The 12,500-nt window shown below is 37.7% G+C and overlaps 1 protein-coding gene across 1 annotated transcript in view; it reads right to left on the minus strand.

The window, feature by feature from the left end:
• Positions 1-5,253: 5,253 nt before the first annotated feature.
• Positions 5,254-12,500, minus strand: part of LOC139743461 (CMP-N-acetylneuraminate-beta-1,4-galactoside alpha-2,3-sialyltransferase-like) — a 41,972-nt gene continuing 34,725 nt past the window's right edge. Inside the window, exons 4-10 of the mRNA XM_071653942.1 lie at positions 11,495-11,599; positions 9,525-9,619; positions 8,702-8,762; positions 8,067-8,162; positions 6,491-6,677; positions 5,924-6,064; positions 5,254-5,595 (exon numbers count right to left, since the gene is read on the minus strand). Of these exons, the coding sequence (XP_071510043.1) occupies positions 5,359-5,595; positions 5,924-6,064; positions 6,491-6,677; positions 8,067-8,162; positions 8,702-8,762; positions 9,525-9,619; positions 11,495-11,599 (922 nt within the window). The 3' untranslated portion in view covers positions 5,254-5,358. The remainder of the gene's footprint in view (positions 5,596-5,923; positions 6,065-6,490; positions 6,678-8,066; positions 8,163-8,701; positions 8,763-9,524; positions 9,620-11,494; positions 11,600-12,500) is intronic.

Consider the following 12,500-nt stretch of genomic DNA (forward strand, 5'->3'; position numbering starts at 1 on the left):
TGCACAGATGAACATAATAGACAATGGGTTTTAATTTCATCGTTTCATTCTGTATTTCTTTTTGGTAAGCAATCACATATACTAGTACTCGTCATAGAAAGTTTAACGATTTTAAAACATTATTTTACAACAGTAATAAATAGATGCAAACTTGCGGGGTTAGCCGCTCAGTTAGCTCCATCGTAATTCAAAGGCACATTGAGCAGTATTTCAGAAGATAGTAATTCTGACAAAATAACGATCCAATTATATACACATATAATTCTCAAGATTCACATATCTTCTGAAGTACATGATTAAGAAAGCTATCGAAGTACAGATGACACTGACAGTACACACAGCACATGATTACTCTAATGTCTCTTACACTGTTAAGTTTATGGTATACATTTTATGCTCACTGATTGCCACGATATTTTTTAATGGGGAAGAAATGAGTCATGCTTATTTTTCTTCAGGCAAGATACATGACTATTCCCGAATGGCACCGTAATTGCTAACCATTTATTCCTAGGTAGTTTGGGACAATGCAGCAGGGGGTCGGCGTTTCGGGGTCATTCCACTAGACCGACACCCACGAGTCGTACAGCCCACGAGTTCGACATTGAAAACATGTCCATGAGTCATACAGCTCACAAGTCATACAGCCCATGAGTTCGACACTAGGTAAAACCAGCCCACGAGTTCGACACGGGGCTTAATAAGTCGGTCTCGTGGGCCTTGTTAGTTTAGTGTCGAACTAATGGGCTGTATGACTTGTGAGCTGTATAACTCATGGGCTGTATGACTTGTGAGCTGTATGACTCGTGGGCTGTATGACTCGTGGGTGCTGGTCTCATGACGTGCGGTGCACCCGGCGTTTCTCCCCGAAGTTTGTGTTGATTGTGAGTTGCTTAAATAGCATGCAGTTACCCTGGCAATAACTTTAATACTAATATCCAATTGGTTACTACCAAAGCAACTGCAAATTATTGCGTCGAAGAATTGCTATAAAGAGATTTATCATGGATCCCTGGTGTTGGTGTATGAAGCAGACAATTTCACTCGGTTTGCACCTTACTCTCCGCCTGAGAAGTGCAATGGGATCTATATTTGCCTGCACTGTGACTTATTCACACTAACAACGGTACAGACTTGAGTAACACCAAACATACAATATTGCAATGCTACATACATACTACGTAAAAAAAGAAGAAAAAGAGAAATGAAAAATCGATTTTTAAGATGATGCCTATTAATACTAATGAAAAATGACTTACAAATAGAAGAAGGATAACTAAGAGGACTAAGTAAACGAGTTTCCAAATACAAAGGAAATCAGGGCTCGATATTACACTAAGATTATCTCTTTCAAAAGGACGAAGTAGAGTTTTATCATCATCTTGCGGCAAGGTAATGCATTGTGAACAAATCTGTGAAACACGTTTTGATAAAATTCCGCTAAAAACAAACACATTTATCACGTTTTAAATCAACATTATGTAGAAGTACAAGTTTCTTCACTTTAAAAAAAAAAAGTTGCTCGAAGGAGGATTCTAGTACTAATGAGTTGCTTGAATTGCAAAAGTCAAGTTTGATGATACTACCATTTTTTTAATGAATTAGTAATCTCCTATCACGAACCTAACACACTGATGGATGATAAGGTCATTGTTCATTACCATTGGCAATTATTTCTATAAGTTTAGAACATAGAAAACGCTGAATGTAATCAGCAAAGAATACTGAACACGACTTGCAGGCCCTATTTCATTAAAAGTTGATACGATAGCAACTGTTGCTGGAATAGCATTGTCATAGTAACAACAAGAATCCAGCTTCCTGATTGGCTGTTGCTCTTTGAAGTTGCCATTCCAGCAAGAGTTGCTATCCTAACATCTTTTATGAAATGGGGCCCATGCTAACGAGATGTCAAGGCACAGACTAGTATCTTTGTACGTGTAAACAAGCTTCTCGCATGGGATACTTCATCAAATCGGGGATCGGATACTAACATTTATAAGTTTGTTTCTACGACAAATCAATGTCTTTTTGTTACAGTTTATTCAACTCTCTTTTTGGATAAAAACTTTTTTTTAAAAATCTTCATTTGCAACCTTTTTTTTTCAGTCCAATTTAATTCAATTCAATTACGATGTACATGTATATCAACCTTTCAATCTTTCAATGACGTGGTATGAGGCCTTTTTATATTTTTGTTTTAATCTAGTCAACAAAAACTACATATCAAGGTGTAAAGCTTTTTCTATCATCTCTATAATTCCTTGCATCTTATGGGGCAAAAAGGAAAAATAGAGGAGATAGCAAAAATGGAAAACAGTAATCATCAATCAACTATATCTTACAATATCAACTGGTTCAAAGTGCGACGTTAACAATGCATATTTACACAAACATCAGTAACACAGTACTGTAAACCTTGTCCCGCAACGAGTTTTCAAATTAGTAATGACACATTTACAAAAAGATAAGATAATTCTCTGCACTAAAAGTGGAAACAAAGATATAAAAGTACTTTTTTAATGTAAAATTAGATCAGACAGACAAGTTGTATAGACGTCAACGAAGTTGAAGTCGGTACTTCTTAAAATTCTCTACACAAATAAATCAAATTGAGAATATATTTTGTTCTCTCAAGTTCTAAATTGCCGAAATGTCATTTGGTCAAGTATCAGTCTGACGGCAATGACTGTTTCACTCCAATATAGCAAAGGGTCTATTAAAAATATTGCACGTCGTTAGGTGAGCTTGAACATTAGATAATTACACTTGTCTGGCATTACTGTACATGCAACCATAAAGATTATAGACAGTGCAAGATTTTCTTTTCTTTTTGCATGTAACAAGAAGCACATATTCCATGATAATGGCATAGTAAAAGCATACATTCTATAACATCACTCGGAACAAACAACTTTTCATCGAATTACTTGCCAATTACTAACTCTTATCAAACAGAGAAATCAGTTGTTAAATTTATACTGATTGTCTATATTTGTGATTCAAGATTGTGATTCAAGAGAATGCTTGCTGTATCCTATTAAAGACACAGCCTGACAGCAATAAAATTGAATCACCTTGGCTCGAATTCACGAAGGTGGTACAAATGAAATCACGGTTTAAACCATGGACAAAAACCATGGAGCGCCAAGTGTCGCATGGAATATTTCGTTACGAAATCAGTGATTTCGTCGATGAAATGATTATTTTGTAACGAAATGACATAATTTTGTAACTAAATGAACATTTCGTCCACGAAATGATAATTTCGTTAACGAAACGGTCATTTTGTCGACGAAATGACTGATTTCGTAACGAAATATTCCGTGCGACACTTGGCGCTCCATGGTTTTTGTCCATGGTTTAAACCATGGTTTCATTTGTACCACCTTCGTGAATTCGGGCCTTTATGTTTTACTTTTGTAATTAAGAATGATAGTTTTTGCGTCGATTGCATGACTCGTCCAGAGTGATATACAGGCACTGCTTTTCAGTGTACCCCACACTCTTTTTTTTTTCTCAGAACATAGATAATGCAACAAATAGAATATATAAGAATAGTGATAGAAATATATTGTTCCATCATTATTTTTTCCTTAAAGGTGAACTCCAGACATCACATCATGTCTACATAAATCGACAGCTCCATGTATAGATTTGTGCAATTTATTGTGGTCCTTGAGCAGAGAAACAATACTCGGAAAAATCTTAAACAAATTACACTGAACAGTGTTGATGACATAGAAGCCTCACATATTTCAGAAATGTAGCAGTGTAATTCCATTACAATGCCACTTGCTTGCATGCCATCTTCTTTTGTTCTGCTTCTTTATGCCCCAACTCATGCATTCTTATGGTGAGGCTGCCATGTCATCATCCTTGTTCGTGGTAATTTGTTGTAAATTTTGAAAACATTCTTATTCCTCAACCCAATCACTATAGATTCTGAAACTCTGTACTCGGTATAACTGATTTATAGTTGTTCAAATGTAAAAGTCTGAAAATGTTTCTGGAAATTTTACGTTGGAATATATAATTTGTTAGTATCTCACTGAGAGGCAGTGTCAGCGTAAATTTGGAACAAGTTTTTGTCTCACACGTGTCAAAGTCAAACTGACAATCATTTGACCTCTTTTCCTTTAAAATGACAAATTAGGAAATGACGAATATGCATACAGAATTGTATTAACCCGGTCCCCATTTTCCTCGCCAGAAAACTTACTGCGAGGCATACTCTTTCGTCTTTACCTATACCGAACATTTCAGCACTACGAAAAACTCGTAGTGCTGAAAATTATTGGACAACGTGTGGTGAAGTTTCATTTTCCGTGGCAAAACGGCGTTGCCCATCGCTATACTTATGTTTGCAGATGTAACATTGAGCTGTTTTATAAAGTCAGTGGCTCCCATGAACATGCATTGCTCAATCCAAACAAAAAAAAAAAAAGTCACAACGATCGAGGACGGGGAAAGTCCGTGCTTATATCATGAAGCAGCAGCTCAAATTGATATTGGTCTTTCTGTCCCCATCTAAATAACTTTTGTGCTATGACTTTTGCGAGAAGACACAAACACTTAGGACCTGAGAAGCAAGGGAAAACAAAAACAAAAAAGAAAATCAAGACACGGACAAAAACGAGGAGGAAAAACAAACAGAATCATAATATTTCAGCTTGTGTGCGTCGTATGGCGTTCCGTTAAAACTGTAATTAGCTCCCTGAAAATCAATCTGCAGAATGGGTGGGGAGAGCTACCCCATTGCACCCCTACCAAAAACACCTCTCTCAAAAACACATAGCTGGTAACATGATCCGTCACGTAGTGTCCGTGCTTCATCATCTACAGGGCACGTGATGCACAAATCGGAGGCAGATAAGAGGCGACAAGCTTCCCAGAAAACTCTACAATAACGCAGCTTCCGCACGGGTTTTGCTTTTGTCTAGTGCTCATCCGTCGGTCACGTCAAACACAGCGAACCTTCGTTCCGCGGAGCACCATCCTCTTGGCGTAACCATCCAAAGTCTGTGCAATTAACGTCCGCCTTGCCCCATCTGTCTGGCACGGCCCATCAAACCGAAAATTGCTAGGTCTAGTACTGTGTAACACACGGTTTGTTGGCTTGTCTGTAGTCTGGAAAATGGCACCCACAAAGAGAAAGGACATTCTTTAATTAAAAAAAAAAGAAAGGAAAAAAGATCTGACCACTCCATACACAATCCTTGCTGGAGTGAAAGAGACTTACAGCACCAGGAGACTACTGAGAAAGAGAGCCTGAAATCGCGCCTACAGTAGATGGAAACGAAATGAAAGGTGTGTTTTCCTATTCTTCTTTTGGGACTCATCTTGACGCATGGTCCCTCACGTTTTCACTATGCCCCCAGTCAAATCCTGGATGACGCCCTGGACGACCAGCTTCTGGAGCCATTGCTTCTCCTTGTCGATGTTGTGCGTCCACGATTTCTTCATATCACTGGCCTTGCTCTTGTCGTAGTAGTGCAGTGGCTTGTCTTCCCTGTAGCCGAAACCCGCTACGCTCACTTCGTCACACAGACGTGTTGCCATGGAGATCGCTAGGCTGCCTGTTGTCGGTACGTTCTGTATCGGCATGCGCAAAAGAGAAGATCTTGTCAAAACATTAAAGGAGTTGTCGATGGAAAGTGTACGCAATGGAAATCGAAAGATGACTAATCAAATAAAGCAGATATCAGATCATTCAATTGATTGTCAATAATCGTGTGAATGTGAATGTGAATATCAATTACATGTATTTCGGCTTCATTTTAGCTGTTTTCTTCATATATCTGAGACAGACTCACAGACAGACAAACAGAAAAGAGAGACACAGGCGTAGAGAGAGAGAGAGAGAAACATATAGAATGAGAGAGGGAGAGAGAGTATGAAAAGAGGAAAGGTGTCGCCTCACCTTGTTCATTTTCCCGCTGCTGATATCAAAGCCAATCATCGTTGCTGCCTCCCTCAGGATGAGGGGGTTAAAGATTCGGAATTCATCCGCTGGCTTAGGCAACGACTTGGCCACAGACTTCCAGAAGTGCAACGAACTTCTCTGCAGACCAATGAAAATAGAGAAAAAAACAACAACTTTACAACAACCCTGATGATGACCATAACGTTCCTAATGTGACAATAATCACATGAAATAATAATGAGAAAACATCGACATTGATGCTACAACCACCTCTTCAGTGTCAGAGTGTAGGACTCCAGTGAAAGAAACGTCTGGGGTTTATTGACATGTTTTATGTTACGGCTCCCCCGCCAATCTTCCGTTTGATGAATTTACACCTGATACCATCAGAGTAAGATGCACTACAATATACGTTTTGTTCAAGATGCAAAATATGGTAGCAATTGAGTAGTCATGAAAACTGCGCTTCCAGACTCTGTAGACAAAGCTATAAATACCAGTATAGCTTCATATTTCAAGCATGGTTTGGGGGAGCCTTTAGGAATCTACGAGCGAGCGACGCACCACCGTCTTTCCAGAGGCCACGTCCACCAGCCACTCCCCGTCAGACGGCTTGAAGAGGATGACAACATAGAGCCAGTGGTCCCGGTAGAGGTCTCTATTCTGGAAACTGCTTTCCGGGTAGGCCATCCGCAGGGTGGTCTTCGAGCCAACGTCTTCCTCGTAGCCGGCTGTGGGCGCGTCGTTTAGTCTGGAGAGAGATAGTCATAAAGAGAGAATGAGATAAGAGTAGCTATAGAGAATGGTATGTTCAAACTTGCCAACAATAAATACAATCGTAGGCCAATAACTGGGAGAAAAATGACGCAAAAATAGTAAGTTTCATCCATCTCCCATAAATCACTATTAGCAGGTATTGGCAAAAATATAATGTATGAAAAAAAAAATGAATGAAGCTTCTTCTTTCCCGTGAAAAGGGAATGTTGTTGGTATTATACATGGAAACAGTTGGTACATACATTATGAACAGAGATACGGGCCATGGTGATGGTACATTATCTTTGCAGAGTTTGGTCCTATATCCTAACATTGGCATTTTCGCTGCGTCTTTCCACCATATTTGTGAGAAAGAAAGCACTGAAAGTGATTTCATGGTACTGAGAGATACTGTAGTAGAAAAGCAGTAGATGTTCGTGCTTCCGTATAGGTTCGTTAATCCGAAGATAAAGATTGATAAGGTTTGTTACTCCGAAGGTTCGTAATTCCGAAACACTATACGTACACTCTAAGAACAATAGGTTCAACTTTGCAACTTTACATGTGACACTATTATCGTAGCACCCTTAAGGGTGCAATTTTGCACCTTTCAGACCAGATGGGTGCGAAGTGGTCTGAAGGGGGCAAAGTTGCACTCGAAAAGTTACTATAATTGCGTCAAACGTCAAGGTTCAAAGTTGAATCTATTTTTCTTAGTGTGAGATGTTAGTTCGTTCTCCGAAGGTTTGTTAATCCTAAAATGAAATCCAAGAATGTTATTCCGAAGGTCCTTTATTCTGAATCTTGTTCATCTGAAAATGAAATAAGGTTTGATAACCCCAAAATCAAAAGAAGGTGCGTATTAACGAACCTTAAAAATAACGAACCATTTTATACGTTAAAAAATGAATTCTTCATTGCACAAAGATAACAATATAAACATATTTTTGAGTCTCATCAAAGCTGTTAAAGAGATCTAAATGAAAGCACAAATAGACATGCCTATAGATGTGTTGTCTATTTGCATGTATGCATAAAGTAAATAAATCTACGTATACGTTACTTGTGTGCAGATAAACATAAAATAGAAATAGAAAAACATATGATGTATGCATACACAACGTATAATCCGACATTTTCACTTGAACAATGCTAAAATCCACTAAAGATACTATTTTCAACTACTGCATGTCTGCACGACTTCAGTGAAAATCTTGACAGTTCCTATTTACAGTCTTGCGACAATGGATTCAAACAATATGATAATTCATAGATTTGACGGATTCATCCTTCTGAAAGTTCATCTGCCATCAAAACACTGATGATGAGGAACCCTTCTCCTAGACGTTGATGATTGTGTTGTAGAGGAATCTTAATCACTCACCTAAAGACTACGTCGTGCTCATCTATGGTATTACCCAATGAAGTTTTTGAGAGTATACCACCGTTGCCGACGACCACGCAGCGTAAACATTGTTTCCTGGCATAAGAAATAGACAATATAAAACGAAACATCACCACAAGGCATCGTCTCTCAAGAGATAGAAAATGTTGACCATGAGTCAAATTCCTACATACACTTACCATACAACGTCGTATACCATACCTAAAGCACACCATACCGTAAAATGGTACACTCTACTTTATCATACCATACCATACCATACCATACCATACCATACCACACGAAAGCATAACAGGACATAATAGGGCATTTTTTTTTTAATCTGATCAAATGGACGGGTGAGTCGTGAAACCATTTTCTCCGTAGTGCCCACAAGAAACAGTGCGCCATATTGAACAAGTTCATGAACTTATCAAAGACTTCGTATGTCGTATCTCCATTCAAAAAGTGGGCCCTATTTTCATTCAACAATTACCACTATATATATTCCACAATTCTCAGAAACTTATCCGGTTAAGTTCAGAACGTCCAACACGAAGATCAACATGAATCCCTGTGTAAAAGGACACAACTAATTGACTGTTGGTGTTGTTCGTTTTGTGTCGTGGACTTACCGCCTTGTTGCATTGAAGCCAGTCCTGCTGACAACTGCCAGAGCTTTCTTGAGAACGCTCTCTGCGCATAGACACAAACAACGTAGTCATTCTACACTGATGAATATATCAAGATATATATATATATACATATATATATATATATATATATATATATATGTGTGTGTGTGTGTGTGTGTGTGTATACATGTGTGTGTACTTATGTATAATTTATATTCTCGACTTCCAATTAAGCTATGTTCTATATGGCGTGGGAACATTCATTTTCAGTTAGTGGTAAATCTGTATAATCATTAATAATGTATAATTTATCTTCAACACAGCATAACAATTTAGAAATAAAGGAAGTGAGATAATTTATACTTCTTAATTTACTGTGCCGTAATTCTACAACCACGTTTCTGATAAGCCAGAAGGAGTTAGCGCAATAGACCTCCTCAATGATATTACTTTTCTCGTTGCAACTGATTGACCAATTGCCCTACATCGACCTAGACAATCATGGGCGTAGATACTCGAGCAGGATTCGAACCTTAACGTCGACGTAGGGCAATTTGTCATGAATTTCATGAATTTAGATTACTATTCTCATCATACAAGTTACATCATTTACTAGATAGTAGGAAGTCAAAGGTGACAATATTAGTGGATGCATTTATGCCCTCAACGTCAGTGATCGGACAATGCTCAATACGTCATAGTCAGATCACTGGTCGGCTACGTCGCAGGAACAAAATAGTTCAAGTAGCGTGTGCCCCTCCACTCCGGCGCCGTAAAATGAAAATACGACAGAAAAAATAACACGAAAACACAAATTATTCACCTGAATTCTGCAACCCAAAGGGCAGAGGATAAGAAAAAATATCGGGAATGTTGCTGTGATTTCTCGGCAAGAACGGTGGTAGATTGGCATCGTAGCTGAAATTAAATTAGTGACAATGAGCCATGGATATTACTGGTTGTCAATACACTGTATCTAAATTATTTTTCATGACTCTGATTCCAAAGAAAGCAGGAGGTATTATGTTTTACCACTTAGATCTCCTTATTACGATTCGAGTAAAATCGTTCAGTGGGTTTTCTTTGGGGTCAAAAGTATGAAGGGTCATTGAATTTGAATAAAAAAAGCAACAACTCAGCTCGGAATGTCCAATAGAAATTGAACTTGGCAGAAAGGGTAGATGTATCAAAATATGAGTGTCATGATAGCGATGAAAGGTGAAAGGTCAAGGTCAAAGGTGATCATGCTTTAGCCACAAATTGTCATTTCCAGCGAGTAGGCCTACTTGAGCTCGGAATAGCTAGTTTTATGTAAATTTAATTCAATTCAATTCAATTCAATTCATTTATTTTCATTCTTCTTTTTTTCTTTCAACAAAAACATTGATAGTCATCTCAATGACCACGAAGCGGTGAAAGAAGACAAAAAAGTAATCGTACTTTAGCCGCAGTCAAGGTCAAAATGAAATGAAAATGTCATTTTTTTTCTATTTTTTTTTTTTGTGTGTGGATATACATGTCTGTTTCCATTGGGTATATCCACCTGTCCAATGATAATGTTGTTTGGTTCCGTGGATAGATAGAAACTGGAAAATATCTTCTTTATGCAAAAAGAGTTCAAGATCGACCCATGGCCAATAGTCATGATCACTGAACTTCACCACAACATATACTATTAAGATCAACATGTATGCTATAAAGTCACATACTAAAGGTCTTATCAAGGTCACACAAAGTCACATACAGATGAAATCATATGCATATTTAAGATATCAAACATCTTTGTTTCAAAAACCATTCGGTATACCGGCTCTAAGTTGTGGAATAAATTGTCAAGTAGTCATAAGAAGCCGCATACATGAAAATCCTTTCTTTTTATAACAGAAATTCTGATAATTAGTTGCTATAAATTAATTTTACAATGAATTGATTCAGGTTATAATCATAGTACGCGCATGATATATCCTATCAGTGTGCATTTCAATTCTGCACTGGAGTACCCTTTTTTCTCGTTTTCTACTCTTTTTCCTTTGTTGGTGTTTTTTAGTTTATTTTTTGTTCGTTTTGTCGTCTGTTACGTGTTGTTATGTGTGTCCGATATAAAGTTGCGCTTTTTGGTGCCATGCCTCCCTTCATGCACATTTATTGTCATCATAGTAATTATTTAGTAATGAAGAAAATAAATGTTACTTTGGAAAATACGACACAAGTGAAAGTGACTTAGTGAAAGTTGGGCGACTGGGCGGCAGTCACATTGCTATACAGGTTTTGCTCGTGTAATTAGAGGTATATTTCTTATTACTTTTGGATGCAGAAAAACTGTAGATTTTTTCTTTGGCAGGAGAATTCAAGCCGTAAAAAATTACATACAATGTACAATTACATATTTTTTTTTCAGGAAAGTATTGATGTGTAACAGCGGCCATGGTATTCTTAATAAAGACGTTCGCTTATAACCAATAAATCCATCGAGATTTCATTCGACCACATAACAAGAATCCTGTAATGAGGGGAAAGACATCATTCCCTTGAGGAAAAAATAGGAAATATTTCGCGATGAGCACGAGAAATAGAACATCAACAATAGCATGAATAATCCAAAACGTGCACTGATTGATAATGATTTTTAAGACAACGCAGATACGCCTATATATTAGTAATTTTGCGTCCACTCTATTTCAATGTTTGTTTGCTGTTGTTTTTTAATCGATTCGAAGCACGTATTGTTGCTCAATCTATCAATATCATCTTGTGCATAATATAGACATAGAAAAGTCAAAAGGGTGCATATACCTTTCTCCAAAAAAGTTGCTCATTCTGTCACGTGACTTGTTGTACGAGCATCGAGGTAAGCCATCTCCAGAAATGACCTGGTCATCGGGTGGTACGAGTCGAATTCTAGGAAGAATTAACGTCGTTACAAACACGTAATTTAGTGAAGATTTGTGTTTAGGCCAATGGGAGACTTACAAAGCCATGACGTCATCACCTCATCTGATTTATATATGTTTGCTAGTTAATGTGATCGAAGAGTTTGTTAGCAAAAGGGTTAACTGGCGTTTCCGGACATTTTAAAGTATAATTCCATCATCAGATAGCTCTAGTAAAATACATGTAACTCAGTTGTTGCATACAGAGGAATATTCTTGAAGCATTGAATGTATAAAATCCCACGTTTTCTTATTATGTTCTTTCCTCTTAGCACGTTTAATCGCAAACAACTCAACTATGTTCCTTGCAGAGATAAGGAGCGCAAAACATTCGTTGCCGCACATTTATGTCAGATCTGATGGAAGCTCTACCACTCACTTCGTTCGATCAGGAATGTGTTTTCCAGCCTCCCTGGTTCGATTTTGCTCATCTTTTGAACCACCTGCAATTTAACCCCTTCTGTGCTATGGACTTTGGACAGTGTACATTATAATGTAAAGCTGTGGTGGTTTCTGTACCAATCAGCACTCAAAGCACATAGAGGGTTAAATCGAATCTTCACAATTGCTGTAATTCGGATCAAGCTGCAAAACGAATACCCATGGTACTAATACAGTCATCAGTCAGATGAACCATGGTGTAATAAATATATATCACAGTGACATGATGAATCTCGATAATTATGATCACCGAGAATGTGATCTGTTTTCAAACAATACCTATGCGATTGTTATCAGGATCAAGATGTCTCTATGATACGTGAGGTATAGGACATTATAACAACACTATAATTTGAGCTCTTCCTCAAATGACACATTAAGATCCGTATAATTATATCATTAGACAACACCGATGGGAAGATGAATGT

Source organism: Diadema antillarum, unplaced genomic scaffold, assembly GCF_040938485.1.
Source record: "Diadema antillarum isolate AM-2024a unplaced genomic scaffold, OU_Dant_1.0 seq00001083_RagTag, whole genome shotgun sequence".
Taxonomy (NCBI): domain Eukaryota; kingdom Metazoa; phylum Echinodermata; class Echinoidea; order Diadematoida; family Diadematidae; genus Diadema; species Diadema antillarum.